This window comes from Gaeumannomyces tritici (genome assembly GCF_000145635.1).
Source record: "Gaeumannomyces tritici R3-111a-1 unplaced genomic scaffold supercont2.3, whole genome shotgun sequence".
Taxonomy (NCBI): domain Eukaryota; kingdom Fungi; phylum Ascomycota; class Sordariomycetes; order Magnaporthales; family Magnaporthaceae; genus Gaeumannomyces; species Gaeumannomyces tritici.
Genome location: NW_008804547.1, coordinates 327,847 through 343,849, shown reverse-complemented (window position 1 = coordinate 343,849; position 16,003 = coordinate 327,847). Strand labels below are relative to the sequence as shown.

Here is a 16,003-nt window from a genome sequence, read left to right as displayed (position 1 = left end):
CGAGGCGGAGGCGTGGAGGCTGGAGACCTCCCTCCTCTCTCTCTCTCTCTCTCTCTCTCCCTCCATCGACGATACGGGCATGGCTGCAGTTCCTCGTCAATTTCCAATATTCGCCGGAAACACCAGAAAAAGGAAGCACAGATGATGGCTGGATGCATGTCTGGCCTCGCCACCGCTCTCTTTACCCACCCACAGGTACGTACCGCCTTCGCAAACAACCCCCGAGCACCTGCTGTAGCGGTAGGTAGTTCTGTTTCGAGCTAGCTTGAGTGCGCTAGAGGCGGGAAAAAAAAGCCAACAAACCTCCCAATCTGTTTTACGCGCTGCTTCTTCTGGGTAAACCCAGCCCCGGCTCCCTGGAACTGTTGGCCTTACGGCCGGTTCGCTGTCTGTTCATCTCGGACTTCGGCAATTTTCCACCTTCCTTCCACCGGGGGGGCTAGTCCTTACCCTTCCCTTTTTTGAGTCCATCGCGAGGGCCAAGTCGCCAAGAACAACAGGAAACATTCGCCATGATCGACGGTCCAGACTCGGAACCGCAGCCACCATCACTGCCCAAGATCAGCCCTAGAAAGTTGCACTGTGTATCCGTACCATATTGTGTGAAATCCTACAGTGCCAGGTCTCTCAGCACAGCACGTAGTGTGCACACCATCCGCTTTGGGCCACGATATCCCATATCTTTTCTATCTGGTGATCTGATGATCTGGGAAATACGAAGTGCCATTATACAGGTCAGTAGGATATTATGTAAACGTTACGCTGTGGGCCTAACAAGGGAGGGTCTGCCAGGGTATTAGCAAGGGGGTAGGGGTACATATCTCAACGCACAATTTGTAGTAGGAATCAATGTATTGTAACTAACAGCTTGGGACAATTCTAGTGGGTTCGGCAATAGAGGCGCGGGTAGCGGTGCATTAATTTGGCGGGATTTTCTATGGGGAAAAAATGTAGACTGGACGTGACCCAATTAGGAAGAATCTGCGGGTCGTAACGTTTAATATCCTACTGACCCGTAGGTTACCACCGCTAGCGCCACATTCTGGTCCACTGCAACTGCTGCTCAAGGCGACATCCACCCCTGCAACCCCTCGAGCCTGCAGGGGAGAGGGTCTCGGGGTCTTTGCATGGATGAGCCTACCACGATGTCTGCCAGCTTCTCGCAAGGCTGAAAAGCTACCAAGCAAGAGGGCATGGGTCATCGTTTGACTGGGCCGGATGGCGTCCTGGACACTCTCCCATTCGGGAAGAGCTGACACGCGCAGGACCGCCCAAACGCGGAGGAGACTCCCTGATAGGGCATCGCTTGTGCGCCATTTCGGTCGCCAATCTCTCACCTTGGCTCTCTTCCGGGTCCATGGAACGCTCATTGAGTGCCCGACCGTTTTCAAGGCAGCAAGATAGGATGGGCGACCTCATGTGGGCGTCAAGCCATCGTGCCATGTTCATTCCGTGGCCAGAGCCAGCCCGACCGTTCCGCGGGCCCTGGTTACTTTCCCAGTGTTCACAAGTACTAGCGAGACTGCCTGACAAAGACATGACTGGACGGCATTTTCTTGGTCGAATGAGAATAAGGGCCCTCGTAGTCAGTGGCAGCTTGAGCTACTGTAGGGTCTAGAGGTAGGTAGCCATCCGCCGACTATTCCTCGCGTGGGTTTTCTTTTGCCTAGTAATCGTAACCGACTCGTGCTTCTATCGGTCGGGTCGGGTGTTCTTACCCTCCTCCGCATGCAAGCCAGAGAGAGCACGCGCCCGACGGACCTTGTGGCCAGCGACAACGACTTTGGGAGCGTGAGGCTAGACCACGCTCCGCGCTCCGCGCTCCCCGCTCCACGTTCCACGCGACCACGACAGCCACGGCCGTCGGCACGCCCCAACAGACACAGGCACACAGGGCACAACAGCGTGGACAGGCATATCCGTTGGCGTCAACCCCCCTCCCTTGCTCCCGCGCAACCCTGTCCAGCTCAAAAAGCCGGGCTCCATGTCCAAGCGTCAAGCCCAGACCCGGCGCCCAGGCGGAAATCTTGCAAATCACGCCAGACACCCAAGCAAAAAAGCGCAAGCAAAGCCGCTCGCGAAGCTGGACATTTCGTCCATGCACGAGCTCCCAAGTAGGAAAGACGTCGGCGTGTGCGACAGCTGGAGACAGGGTTGGTCCTACCGACTGGGCCAATCATGACAACCGCAGCCTCAGCAGGTGGCAGCTTCTAGGCAGCTTCTAGGCAGCTTATGGACTTAGCGCATATGCACGTGCTGGGGCCCTGCATCGACGGCCGTGAAACAAACAACACATCCACATGTGCGCCCCACATGCCCACTTTCCATTATTTTCAACGACACAAGACGCCTTCGTTTCTGGCCTTCCATGTCCCCTGCATTGCCTTCGCGACGGCGACGACGGCGGGAGAGCATCCCTTCCGCAAACTAAATCCCGAGAAACAAATCCTAGCAAGCCCCGAATGCTATCCGTGTGCAGGAGAGAAGCCCTAGCGACTGCCTCTAAGCCATGCGAAGGAAGGAAGAAGCGAGCAACGAGCCAAAACTCGAACTAGAAAACACTTGACCGTCCCTGCCTTCAGTCTGCGGTTGCGCCTTCTCCGAAAAGAAGAGCTGAGTGCTACTCCTTCACCCTCCTTCACCCTCCTTACTGTCGACTGTCGACTGCCGTGTTGCCTCGGTCTCCCAACTGGGACCGGGGCTGCTTCTTTGCAAAGCTGCGAAGCCTTGTTTCTGGCAGGTTTTGGCAAAACAACCAACCACCTATTAAAAAGGCCCTTTTTCACTGCGACGTCGGCTGTCGCCTCGACGGTGGATGCCACACATACATGATGGCTGCATTCCAACTCTCTTTCTTGTCTTTTTCCCCCACACATAGCACTGGCCACAGCCAATCGAGGCATCGCCGACCCACTCATACACTCTTTTCCCTGCGCTGCTCTCATCTATCATCAGCACAGCCTTGCTGGTAGAATAATGCCAACTTGACAAAGACTCGAGATCTCGGGCCACACACCACCACGAAATAGAAAAAAAACCCGACACCGACTCTTCGGGACGGTGCCATTGGGTCCACATTTCACTGTGGATAAGCCCTCTGGCTGGCTGGTCGCCTTGGTAGTCAGCATGGCTGCATCTTGGGTTAGCCTCAACCCCTTCCCGCCCTGTCGTTGCGACAAGGGTTGACTCCCAAAATCACATCGCACATCCCCTCACCCGTATCTCTGGAAGATGGATGACGGCGACGTTCCATTCGATCCAGACTCGACGGTATCCCCATGCAGCCTGGCCCCACCCCAGCTCGTCTGCTTCCCGGCTACTAGCCCGTTTTATCCTCCCCGCAGTCTAGGCGAACGCAGCCGGACGCATCCGTCGTCGTCTTTGCCGTCCTCTAACCGTGCTCAGCCTCTGTTCCCGTCTGGCTGCTTCCCGTCCCATTGGCTTGGCCCTCACACGGGCGCTCAAAGGCCCGACTGCGCCACAGGCTCAAGCAAGAGGCGATGTGCCTCCCCTCGTCGTGTCTGCATCTGCACAGTTGCCCCTCGTCTTCGTCCATGAAATCTGCCCAGACCCCACATTCCCCTGCCTCCCCATCATGCCACACGAGCCCACTGCGACCGCCACCGGACAGCTGGCCTTTTGCTTGTCGTTTGCGGGCCGCCAAGTGAGGACCCGGTGATGTGGCTCGGTCACTTTTTCAGGTTTAGGATCTGGCGTTGGCGATGCGAGCCATACTTGCGCTCCCATAGGCGGTCCTACGTCCTAGCCGCCGGATATCCTAACATGCTACGAAATAGGTCCATGGTTTCCCTCCACAGACTCGCCTCAAGTGTGGGTAGTAGCAGACAGCTGCTTGCAATAACGAGATATTGAGTACTGGTAATGGCCAGCTTCACAAGCCAAACAATCAGTTCCCCTGAAAGCTCGTTGAATCCAAGTCCATCGGTCAGCAATGTGACTCGGGTGCGGCTAGGGAGACCACCACCTGTCCTCGAGGTCGCCCGAGTCACGCATATCCTTGGCCATCCTACCACCTCATCACGAAGCACTTTTGGGGCCCCTGATACGCCACTTCTTCCACTCATCTCCTAGCTAGGCTAGGCATGGAGTGTCTAGTGGCTGTTCAACGGTGGATCCCTTCGTTCGGCATCCCCCGAGCCCTTGCGCCACGAACATACCTTGTATTCCGTCATCGCTTCCCCGGACCCAGGGAATCGGCACTCCCGCCCACTCACCCTTCATCTTCTATCTCAGCCAGCATCCAATAAGCAGTGCCACACAGCCTCTTTCCTCGGCTTCAGCCCTATGCTTTCTGCCAAGAGCTCTCCGCCCTGCCCTAAACCTAACTGGGCAGGGATGGGGACGGTGATAGCTGCCGGCACCATACTGCGCCGTTATCACGCGTCAGGTGCCAGGCCGGACGACAATATGATAGCGGGTACATGCAGAATATGCAGGGCTTTGCGGCTTAGGGCGTGTGCGCTCTCGTTCCATACACACCACCAACCGACCAACCAACCTGCACTCCGCCGATTGTTGAATGTGCCTGTCAATCTTTTTCTTTTTTTCTGCTTTCCATGCGCGATTTTGCTGTCGGTGTCGGCCCACGTAGCATCCGGGCCGACTTCTCACCTCAGACGGTTAATGTCTAGGTGGGCTTGTCATGATGGCGGTGGGCTGCCTAAAGGCGGTGACGGAGCAGAGGCGGGTAGAAAGGGCGAGAGAAAAAAAGCTTGGGTGGACCCCGAATTGTGCAGGTTAATGTTGGTGCCTAGATGGCCATCTCACCTGCAGCATTGGCGGCTTGACGTTGGGTTTTCGGGCATCTCTTGTGTCACGTATGTCGCTTTTAACGTTACCTGCACAGTGAGTCGCGTGACGGGCGGGGAAAGATGCTAGGGGTGTTGTTTTGCATGCAACGATCTGTGGTCGATCGGGTGGGTTTTGGATGGTCACCAATGTAAATGGGAGGTGGGACAGGAAGAGGTGCAGACTTTTATTTGACCGTCCTGGCTGGGTGATCTTTTGCGGTCGCACAGCACGATAATAGGGCGTCTGATACACACGCGCCCCTTGCCATATGACAAAAGTCCTGCTCCACGACGACGTAAACGTTGCATCCGAGGGGAAACCCTCTAGGAAACTGCCCGGGCCTCGCGAAAGGAAGGTTCGGGGACTAGCCTCAGGTCCGGGACGGGGATTCTTCGGTGCGCCGCATTGGGCCGAGGGGCCGCTCAGACCGGACTCTTGTACCCGAGGCCTCAGCGTTGGTCGCAGTGGGTGAGTAAAAACTGGATTGGCAAGAATCGCAACATGGGAAAAAAACGGATCAACTCGGACAGGGACGGACCCCCCCCCCCCCGTGGCTGGACGCGTCGGAGGGACGAGGGTCCACGATCTACCCCGGGAACCGGGAAGAGCTTGACGTATGCGAAGGCCGCTTCCGGGAAAACGCGGCGTATAATCCGGCACCAAAAACCTCCTGTTCAGCTTCGGCAGCCGCCTTGACCTCTCCTCGTGATATGAGCAAAACCGGAATAGTCCAGGACTGGGGTCAGCGAAAAGGTCAGTGAGCGAGACAGGCCGTCTACACGAACGTGATACTCTCAGTCCCTTCACATCGCCCTCGCGGAACAAGTTGACAAAAACAGCCAACACGTTGGCGAATCTAGAATGATCACGTAAAACCCGTCTTGTAAACACTTTCTAGGTAGGATTACATTAGCATAAAATCCCACTGGTAGAAGCAGCGCTGGACATGGCCTCAGAGGATCGTGCCCCATAACTATGTGAGCAGAGTATAATCAAGGCTCTGGAAAGGGAGTTGGACTGGACAGAAAGGCATGCGTTATTATGATTTCGGTCGCTTCAGGCATAAAAATATCCTCAAGCGCCATCCATCTTCACGTCGGCCTCGTCTCCCTTGCGCATCAGGTACGCCATCATGACCCAGATCAGCTTCATGGCCGCGATGCGGTCGTCGGCGACGAAGAAGTCGAACCAGCGGCTGCGAAAGACCTCGAGCTTTCCCCAGCTCCTGCCGCTGCCGGCCTCCTCGGGCGCTCCTTCGAGCACCCGGAGCAGGCGCTGCGGAACGCGCACACGCAGTATGGACACGTGATGGAACACGGCACTGACGACGAATACGTCGTCGTAGTCGGCGGCCGGATCACGCCCTATGGCGCTGTACCGCACTTTCCTGTCCCAAGACGACGAGGGTGGCCGCACCATGCGGTAGTTGTCGTAGGTGGCCAGCGTTGTACGCCGAGACTTGGACCGCTGCCCGCGGGTCGAGAGCGACGGCACCGGGTGGTGGTGTGGGCTCTTACTCCCAGCCGCCGCCGATGAAGAGGCGAGCCCCTTTCTCTCTGGCACCTGCATGACATTGCTTGGGGTTGGTGCAAGGAGCGCCGTCGAGCTGGGTGGGTCATTCCCTTCAGCGGGCGTCGTGGGCGGCTTGGCAGACTCGGCGCCGATGCCAGCAGCGGTAGCAATCGGCTTCGTTACCACCGCAGAAGTGGCGCGGACGGGGATGGCGGTGCTGGTGAAGCTGGTACTGGTGGTGGTCGACGTAGCCGAATTCGAATCCACCTCGCGGCCGATGGGGCCTCCCTCGCCGCCGCCCCAACGCCGCCGCGTGGTCCACCAGGTACCCAGGCCCACGCGTCTTTCGGCTCGCCCCTCCCGCGCGCGGTGCTGAGCCGTCAACAGTGCTGCAACGATCTCTCGCGCCATATCCATGACGGACTCCTTGTCGCCGCTACCAGGGGGTGAGCCTGATTCATCTCGGGGGCTGAAGCTGGTAGTGTGCCGCGCCGAAACAGCAGCGAGCGGGCCCTCGACGATTCCGGCTCGAGCCGCCTCGCGCGTGGTTGGAGTGCGAAGGACAAATTGGCAGGCCGAGTTGAAGTAGCTGCTCCGACCAGTAAGAGCGGGGGCCGTGGTGGAGCTCGCGTCCGGGGCGGCGGCATGCGGGGGGCCGGGCTCGCTCGGGCTGCTCGAGGCCGTCGTTGCGGACCCTGGCGCGGTTGCAGACGCCTCCCCGGGCGCCGGGGCGGGGATTGTGGGCAGGTTAAGATACAGCCGGGGCTCGACTCTCGAACCGGCCACGTTACAGCCAAAGTCGTAAGCGACCAACTTTATAAAAGCACTCAAAAGGTTCACGCGGATCTCAGGGGGCATCGAAGATCCAGCACCAGTGCGACCGTACCCAGCCCCGGGCTTGACGGCGTTTCCGCCAGAACCATCAGGGTCGTCACGGTTGGCCACCTCAGATTCAGATTCAGGCGGGGCCGATGTGTCGTCCCAGAAGGTAGAGCAGGACTCGAGGAGACGGAAGAACTCGTATGAGTTCCCCAAACGGACTTGGGGCTGGCCTGGGGCGTGATGCACGCGCCGTACTGTCATGAAGGCGGCCTCGTTGGCGGTGCTCAACTCCTTGATTCGCTCATGGTAGGCCTGGACACCTGGGGACATGTTACCATTGTTGAGGCGCACCCTTGTAGACTGGTTCGAATCACAAGCCTGCGTAAAAGACAGCTCATCCCAGGCCGCGAAATCGGGAACGACAGCCGGGTCCGGGATGAGGACGTCGATTTCGGCGTCGGGAGTCACGTGGACGCCCAGGGCTTTGAAATGCCTGTCAGTCACCTCGGCCGGGCGGATGACGGTCTGAAGCAGTGCCGTCAGGGATGTTTGGGCGCCGTCGCCGCCATCATCGTCAGCCACGTGGGGACAGTAGCTGGGGAGGTTGACTGGCGTGGGAGGCGGAATATCCTGGGGCTGCTTCGGAGGCGGCGCGGCATGAGCTTGGGAGCCGTGTTGGCGTCAGCAACAAGATGCGAGGCACAACAGCCGGGCCGGCGAGGATCCGGGACATGGTGGGCAAAGGAAGCACGCAAGAAGACGGCCGGGGTCGATCAGACAGGAAAGCTGGAGCCGGCCGGAGAGTAAGGGCCAATCATGTTGGGGTAGCAGCTAGCCAACCAGGAAGATGTGCAGATGGATGGCTTGACAGGGTGGACAGATGGCACCGATCTGTGGACAACGATACAGGCAGTCAGGTGCTCGTTCCGTTGGCACGTTTGCTGCCACTTGGCTTGGCTGAAACGGGCTCAATGGAGACAACAACTCGAAGTCGGGCCATGATGGAATGAAGTCGAGAATGGTGTGCATTGGAACGTGCGTGAGTGTGTGCGTGTGTGCGTGCGTCGTGCCGATGCTACCAACGCGTCCGTGCTCTTGACTGCTCTCGATGGATGGATGGATGGATGGATGGATGGCCTGGCACTCGGACTGTTGGGACTGAACTGGGACAGGAAGGAACTGGAACTGGAACCGGGACTGGAACTGCATCTGGGACGGACTAGGCGTACACCAGGACCAAAAGGACAGCAAAACTCACCAAAGCCGTAGCCCAGGTACCCGCCAAACATGGTGGCAGGGGAAGTAGAGCCGACGAGGTGTTTGAGGCCACCACCAAGCGGGAGAGGCCGTGTCCGGGCGACAGGCGGGGTTGAGTTTATTGATTGAGAGGCGGTGATGGAGGGAGAGGGAGGGTGTCGAGTTGTGTTGGGTTAGTTGATGTGGCAGCAGCGAAATGGAACCTGTTCAAGCTCCAGCTGTTGTGGTGCAGCAGGCAGTCGATTGGCGCAGCTCTGCTAACTGTCTGGGTAAGTGCCAACGGCTCCAACTGCAGCGTACCGAACCGTGCCTTCCCTTTCCGCGTCCCGTTCGATGGCGTTGGGGAGATGGAGCTTAACGGGCACGACCGGGTCCGGGCAGCAATAAAGCAGCAATTGAGGCAGCCTAACCGGTGGGATCGAGGGAACGTTGTCTACTGTGGAGCCGGTGCTTTGGGCCAAACTCAAAAGCAGCGTCATGCGGCTGCTGTTGCTGTTCCTCACAGAGTGACCATCTTTGATCCGACCCGGCCTGGCCCACTTTGGAAAGCACTTGCTGAACCCAAACCCGCCGACTTGACATGGATTGGTAACATCTGGATTTCACACAGGCGTCACACATATCCACACACAAACACACGTCTGATTGCGTTCACAACTCCCTCTCCTCTCATCCTCCCTCTCTCCCCCTTTCCTCCCTCCCCGAGGGCCCCGAGTGGGCGCTGCCCGCCAAAGAGGCATAAATGTCTCGCGTCAGTGCTGCCCATGTCTTTCTCTCTTCCCTGTTTTCCCGCAACAAAAAAAGAAGACGATCCGCTCCGGCTCGGCTCCCTATTTTGGGGCACTGACTGCCATTGGCACCCGTTCTTCGTCGATCGGTCCTTTGAGCGGGGACAAGAAGCGAGCATCGCGATGTAACAGTCGACGGCCTACCCCTGGCCCAGGCTGTGCTGGCCCCAGCTCGGCGCGATTCGACCTTGGGGAAAAAACCCGAGGGTCGATAGGCCCATTGCCCCATACCAAGCAACACCATTTTTGGTGTCGCTCACGATCGGGATTTACCCGTGTTTGACACTGGCGGACCCTCGCACGTGCTCCCTGCCTCTCGGTCGTGCGCGGCGCGCGTGGCAGGCAGCAAACATCCCCCCAACAAGAGAGCGTGAGAAACGACGGCACCATGCTACCAGGTGCCAGCGTGCCAGTTCACGAGTCTGCCAGTCCGCCGGTCCCAGGGGCCCGGTGACACCGACTCGAGCCTCTGCGCCCTTTTGCCTCCTTGGGCCAAGCCACACGCCCCGCTTTGATCAGTTCTCCATTAAATGCTATCTTTGGACTGCGTAACCCTCCCGGACCCGGACCCCACGCTGAGCAGGCGGCGATCGGCCGGTTAGCCAGGGAATAGAGTCAGCACTCGGAAGCTGCGATCTAATCAAGGGAGAAAAGGAGAGGGGAGGGCAAAGACGGACTGGACAGGACACGCTAGCCAACTGGAGCCAAACACCCAATGACCGCTGCCTCTGGCTACCGCTGTCGGGTAGAATTTGATGCTCACGATCCCATGTTCTGGCAATCTGGTCAGACTCCACGTGTGTTTCTCCAGGAAACAGCGAGTGGGACCGACCAAAGTTCTGCCAACACGCCACGCCAATCGGAGCCTTGGGAGCAAAAGTCCTTCTAGAATGTGGTTCCTCCCATCCAAAAATCATCCGTCTCAAGGAGAAGGATCCGACAAGGAGCTGATCAGGAATATAGCGCAGCCAGAGGACCGTGCAGATAGGCGCGGGCACGTATAGGTACGTCGCATTGAGCATCACCTGCATGCCGCTGCGTGCATACTGTAAGATGTGGATTTCATCTGGCTTATCGCAACTGGCGGTGCATGTTGCTGCTGCACTGTCGCCAAGTTGTGCGCAAGTTTCCCAAGGCTTGACATGATAATGGCTTCGTGATGTGGGATCTATATCGCGCGGAGGCATTGCGGAAGGGGAGTCGGACGCTTGACCCTTTTCCTGATTGGACGGGGGAGGAGAAACATGGAACGAGTGCAACCCGGCCTCCGCCGCGGCCGATAGGAAAATACGTACTTGTGGGCAGAGCCTGAGCAGGGAGCTACACGCAAGGATTATCTTCCTGCCACGGCAAGCCAGGCCTGCACGGCAGAACTCAAGCTGCGAAGAAATCGGGGCCACAGTTTATGCCGACCGCTTGTCCTATGACCACCCGTCTCGATCTTGGCAAACCCAGAAACGGCGCAAGATTGACCGAATGGAGATGCCGTCAGACACTCGGACACGTTGCACAACGGCTTGTCAGTTGGTAGGGCCCATGGACACATCGCAGCAGGCCAGAATCTTGAGAAGGCACACGCCGCGGCTGCAGCAAGCCAAACATGGATCCAAAACATGCGTCATGAAGCTGAGGTGCGGGCAGGCAGTGCAGGCAGTGCAGGCTGCTGGCACGGGAGGGGAGGTTGCGTCACCCTGGTCTGCTTGATGGGATGGCCCGCTAGAAGGTTGAGGAAGGGCGGCACGCGTCGCCACTCAGTCCGATGTGTGAGCTCCGTGACCGGCATGCTCTTGGGAGCCATCCTGTCAATCACCTTGCGTACGTCTCAAAGATATTGTGGCGGCGATTCGACGGGGCGGGGTGCTTGGCGGGAGGACTTCTTTTATTGGGATGCCGACGGGTTGCAGCCGACGACTAGCCGACCGCTAGCGAGCGAGGCCAGTGACAGTAATAGGATAGGGGGGACCAAGGGAGGGTAAAGTTGGGGTAAGGGCGAGGCCGTGGCGAGTAGATGGTAGCAGTGTGTTGTTTACGGTGGATTGATATGTGGCCACACTGAATATCAAAAGAGGTATCTATTGTTCAATATCGGCCCGCCTTTGGATTCACGGATATCGTCGCAAAGACGTCGCGATTGGCCAACATGAGGGCTCAAGTCACCAAAGAGGCGGAAGACATGCACACACTCACACACACACCCACACACCCACACCTCTCAGCCCGGCAAAGGCAGCAAATGGACTGGTCCAACGGCTGGCCAGGGGTTGCCGGTTGGGAAGTCGTGCCTCAGATTTGTCGCAGAACATGGGCGGCCGGCGCCCGGGAGCCCACGCCCCACCCGAGGGCATGGGTTGGCGGCCCAGTTGGGAAGGCAGTGGGGTCGCACATCGCCTCAGATGCGGCTCCCCAACCGCGCTACTGCACAGGCCGGCCCCACTCCAGGCCCCACACAGGCCCCACGAGGACCCCAGAAGTTGCCCAGGAGAGCGGGGGCTCTGCTGGTATCCCGACGTGCTGTGAGGGATGGCCACCTTGGCGTGGCCGGCAGCCAATCATGGCAGCCACAGCCTCCCATCAAACAACGATCAAGCCCCTCCACCACGCTGCTCAGTCTCAATGCCCGTGCTCCACCACAAGACACACCCACAAGACACCCTCGCCGCCCGGGGGCCCCTGGCCGAGGGGCCCCCTGGCCGTCGACGGTTGAAGACGCTGAGAGCAGCCCGTCGGGACCTGCCAACTTGGTCGGGGCCTGCCGCTGCCCGCCCTTCCACCCCTACCGCTCCTCGCCCTCCCACATCCATCTCCCTCCATCTCCCTTCCCGCTCCTGCGGGTTCGCGATCTCGTCCTCGTTCTTCCGCATCAAACTCGCCCTTCCCTTCTTGCGCGGCTAAAGGCAGCGAGAAACATTGCCTGTTTGCCATCTCCCTCGCATCCCATTCATGGTCTCGATATGACTTGACCGGCCCCAGAGGCCCCCTTTTTTTTTTTCCTTTCATTCTCTTCTCCCTCTTCTGGCAAGCCCTCTCGCGCAGTTTTTATTTCCTCGCGCAACCTTTCGTTTCCAACAAGGCGACTGGAATCGCCAGAACCAAGCAACACTTTTCTCTTCAGCGCGCGGCGCCTGAAGACCCGACCGACATAGACGACCGAAACACTCGATTCGATTCTACCGGGCACTCGACCGAAAGCGCTGGGCCGAACACACACGAACCCCGCTAGTCCGCAAGCCGGCTCCCGGACGGCCGCCCGGCCAACATGTCCAACGCAAATCTCCCGGCGGGGGCTTTCTTCACCCAGATCAACGGCAAGAGGTGTACCGCCATCCCCAGGAACGCTGGCGGCGGAGGGAACAACGGTGGTGGGAACAACAACAATGGAGGTGGAAACAACAACAACAACAACGGCGGCGGCGGCAACGGTGGGCAAACGCAGCAGACGAGGACCACCGCGCCGCCGGCCAGGAACACGAGTGTAGCACCGCCGCAGCAGACATCCAGTACGACGGCACCAGCACCAGCACCAGCACCACCACCACCACCCCTTCAGCAGCAACAGCCGCCTCCCCCAGCCCAGACCTCCTCGAGCCCATTACCACCACCTGCACAAATAACACCCCCCGCGGCGCAGCCCGCACCATCATCTCCTGCTCCCTCTCCTTCTTCACCCGCCCCGGTAGCCTCCTCACCCGCTCCGCCGCTGGTACCGCCAGTCGTGATCCCAACGCCAGCAGCCTCCGCGGCGCCCATGTCTAAGGTGCAGAACGGAGGCGCCGGAGGGATCAGTTCTGCTGCGCCTAGCGATGGGGCCGGGGTTGGCGCTACGTCGCAGAACGTTCCTCCTCCGCAGGCGGCGCCGCCACCGTCGCCGTCTGCTGGCACACCGATAGCCAGCTTTTCGGTTACTCCCGAGAACCAGACAGCTGCGCCGGCCCCGTCGGCCCGGCCTATCGTGTCTAGCATAGCTGCTGATGATCTGCAACCCTCCACAGCCGCCACGGCTCCCCCTCCCCCGGCCGACGACCCAAGACCGTCGGCCAGCTCGCCCCTCTCGGCCACGCCGGCGAGGACAGGGGCGCCCAACATAACGCCCCCTGCGGCGGACAACTCCCCTGCGAGGAATTTTCCCCTAATGACGACCATCGGCACCGCGAACCCGACCGATGTCCCCGCGGCCGGTGGCAGCGCCGCGACTGACGACCCGCAGGTCCAGCCCGTTGCGCAGGAGAGCGGGGGCGTCAGCACCACGACCATCGCCGTGGCGGGCGGCGTCGCGGGCAGTGTGCTGCTCCTCGCCCTGATCGCGTTCCTGATTTGGTTCCTCAGGAAGAGGAAGCTGAGGAAGCGCCGGAGCACGCTACTGACCCCACTCTCACCTCCTATAAATAACGGCAGGTTCCCGTCCGAGAAGGCCGCGTCGGCCTACATCATAAACCGCGGCAGCATCGGGCCAACGCCCCGTTCCGAGAAGCTCAAGGCCTCGCTGGGATACGGATTCGCCAAGGTGAAGGGGCGCGTCGGGGAGGCCCTGTCGTCCCGCAACGCCGGGGGCTCCTCGGGCGGCGTCAACATGAACCGCGGCAACTCGCAGTTCATGGAGAGCGCCGCCGCCGTCCCCTCGCGCTCCGACAGCATGGCATCCAAGGGCCCAAGCGGGGGCAACGGCGGCTGGCTCGGTGGCGTGGCCGCCGGCTGGCGCAAGAACCGCGAGGCCGACAGGGACGCGAACGACCCGTTCCGCGACGTGCAGGAGCGCAAGGCCCCCATGACGACAGCCAATAATAACGGCGCCCAGCCCGACTTCCTGACGCTTCTGGGCATGGACGACCGCCAACTCGAGCGCGAGGCGCAGCGAAAGCGCGCCAGCCGCAACGGCAGCGCCTCGTCGGGCGATCACTTCCTCGGCACGCTCGGCCTGAGCTTCACGAACAGCAACGGCGGCAAGGATGACCCCTTCAGCGATGCCAACGCGCTGCAGCACCAGAGCGCCAAGCCGCCGCCGCTGCAAGTCACGACCAGCGGCCCGGGCATGAACCCCTTCTCGGACGCCAACGCCATCCGGCCGCCCGCAGTGGCCAAGCCGTCGACCTATGTGTCAGACGTGAGGAGGTCTCGGGGTCCGTCCGTGTCCGCCGAGGGAGCCGCTGCTGCGGCCGGCAGCTCAAACGCCTACACCCGGGCTGCCGACAGCTACTACAACCGGGAGTCGGCCAGCAGCATGGACAGCTTCCAAACGCGACGCAACAAGTTTCGATCGGACCCCTTCGACCTGGAGCGGCCCGAGCTTCTCGGCCGGGTGACCAGCAGCAACCTCAGCACGGCGGGCAGCAGCGACCTGCCCCGGCTCAGCGGCACGACCAACAATAGCGGCGTCGGCGGAATCCAGAAGCCCGAGGCGGCACGCCAGCGGGCGAGGAGCAGCGCCGCGTCGTCAAAGTACTCGAGCGGCGTCAGTAGCCTCGGCGACTGGAGCGACCCCGGGCCGGACGTCGGCCCGGCCGCCAACAACAACAACCGGTACGAGCCCGTCAGCCCAACCGAGAGGGGCGAGAGCCCGACCCGCGGCCTCGGCGGAAGTCACGTGCCGCAGCAGGCGTCGAGGAGCGGGAGCATCAAGAGCGCCGGTGTCGGGAAGGCGCTATGATAATGGAGTAGGACATGTGTTGTTGGCCTGGCCCAAAGACAAAAAAGAAAAGTGGTGTGATGAGATCAAGCAACCCCTCCCTATCTGTTTTTTTTTTTTTTTTCGTGGTTTTGGATAATCACATGCTTTGTACGAATACGATGATTTTTTTTCTGTTCCTCATGGAAGATGTATTTCCCAACTTCGGGTGGAAGAGCGCACCATACCCCATTTCTTTTTTGACGCAGCTCTCGCTCATTTATTTACACAAACCCCCACCGTGTTGCACAACATGGGTGGCAACCTCAATCTCTTCAATTTCTAGAACACACACACACACACACACACACACACACACTCACACACACCCAACCCAACAAGAGGCATCTTGTTGCTTTCTATTCTTTAGTGTCTTGGGTGGCTGGCGGGTTGCAGGGGGGCGGGAATGAGGACAGGAAAATACACACGCGCGCGCTCGCAGACACAAACAGCAGCACAAAATGGCGAAGGTGGCGTTTTTTTTCTTCTTGATTTTGGGTGGCCGTCAAGTCACCCCTTTTGCCGTTTGGGTTGCTCACAAGCGAAAAGACGTCGATTCCAATTTTTTTGCCATGTTACAATAACTGTTGCTGCGTCTGTTGCTCGTTGTCCTTTTTGGTACAAGAGTTTCCCGTGCTCCGTTTCTGGTTGGAACAATGTCGTTTTGGTTCCCAGCACTCGGCACTATTACGGGGAGTTTACGGGGCGGCCGGGAGTTTCTATAATCGGCGGAAGCGGGATTTCATCCTTCCATTCTTGGGGCCGGTGGTAGCTTGTCTGTTCATGTACATGGGCGGCACATATCCTCGACGACGGATCTCCGTTCGCTTTCGCCTGCAGGGGGAGATGTGGCCGTAATGGAATCTACAGAACCTTTTTTTTTCTCCTTCAAGCACCGAGGCATCCAATGCTTGAAAAAACAAAAAAAAAAACATGCAAGACAGCTCCCGAAGTTTTGCCCTACCCACCTAGCCCTGCTGCCTCTCATCACCAGGATCGCCTGCCCGGCAACGTCGAGCAGCGAGAGATCGGATCGGATCAGACCAAACGCCATATCAGGGCTCGTCGGCAAGGCGGGCCGTGCTCGAGTCCGCTCCTCCCCCATTCATGGGCAATGCAGAAACATGCGCCGGCCCAGAGAGTGCGAGGAGGA

General features: G+C 59.4%; 4 protein-coding genes across 4 annotated transcripts; 2 read left to right on the top strand and 2 right to left on the bottom strand.

Moving 5' to 3' along the window:
- The first annotated feature begins 171 nt into the window (after positions 1-171).
- Positions 172-990, top strand: GGTG_05199 (hypothetical protein). Its single transcript, XM_009222998.1, has 2 exons — positions 172-195; positions 347-990. Exon 2 carries the CDS (start codon positions 513-515, stop codon positions 798-800), a length of 288 nt encoding a protein of 95 aa, XP_009221262.1. The 5' UTR covers positions 172-195; positions 347-512; the 3' UTR covers positions 801-990.
- Positions 991-5,394: 4,404 nt separating this feature from the next.
- GGTG_05198 (hypothetical protein) lies at positions 5,395-8,797 on the bottom strand. The gene is made up of 2 exons (XM_009222997.1): positions 8,405-8,797; positions 5,395-7,808 (listed from the first exon to the last, which is right to left on the bottom strand). The coding sequence occupies exons 1-2, from the start codon at positions 8,433-8,435 to the stop codon at positions 5,887-5,889; spliced, it is 1,953 nt and encodes a 650-aa protein (XP_009221261.1). The 5' UTR covers positions 8,436-8,797; the 3' UTR covers positions 5,395-5,886.
- Positions 8,798-11,685: 2,888 nt separating this feature from the next.
- GGTG_05197 (hypothetical protein) lies at positions 11,686-12,052 on the bottom strand (the record flags this gene model as incomplete). Its single annotated transcript, XM_009222996.1, has 1 exon — positions 11,686-12,052. One exon carries the CDS (start codon positions 12,050-12,052, stop codon positions 11,774-11,776), a length of 279 nt encoding a protein of 92 aa, XP_009221260.1. The 3' UTR covers positions 11,686-11,773.
- GGTG_05196 (hypothetical protein) lies at positions 11,736-15,160 on the top strand. The gene has a single exon (XM_009222995.1). The coding sequence runs from the start codon at positions 12,448-12,450 to the stop codon at positions 14,830-14,832; it is 2,385 nt and encodes a 794-aa protein (XP_009221259.1). The 5' UTR covers positions 11,736-12,447; the 3' UTR covers positions 14,833-15,160.
- The last annotated feature ends 843 nt before the right edge of the window (positions 15,161-16,003 follow it).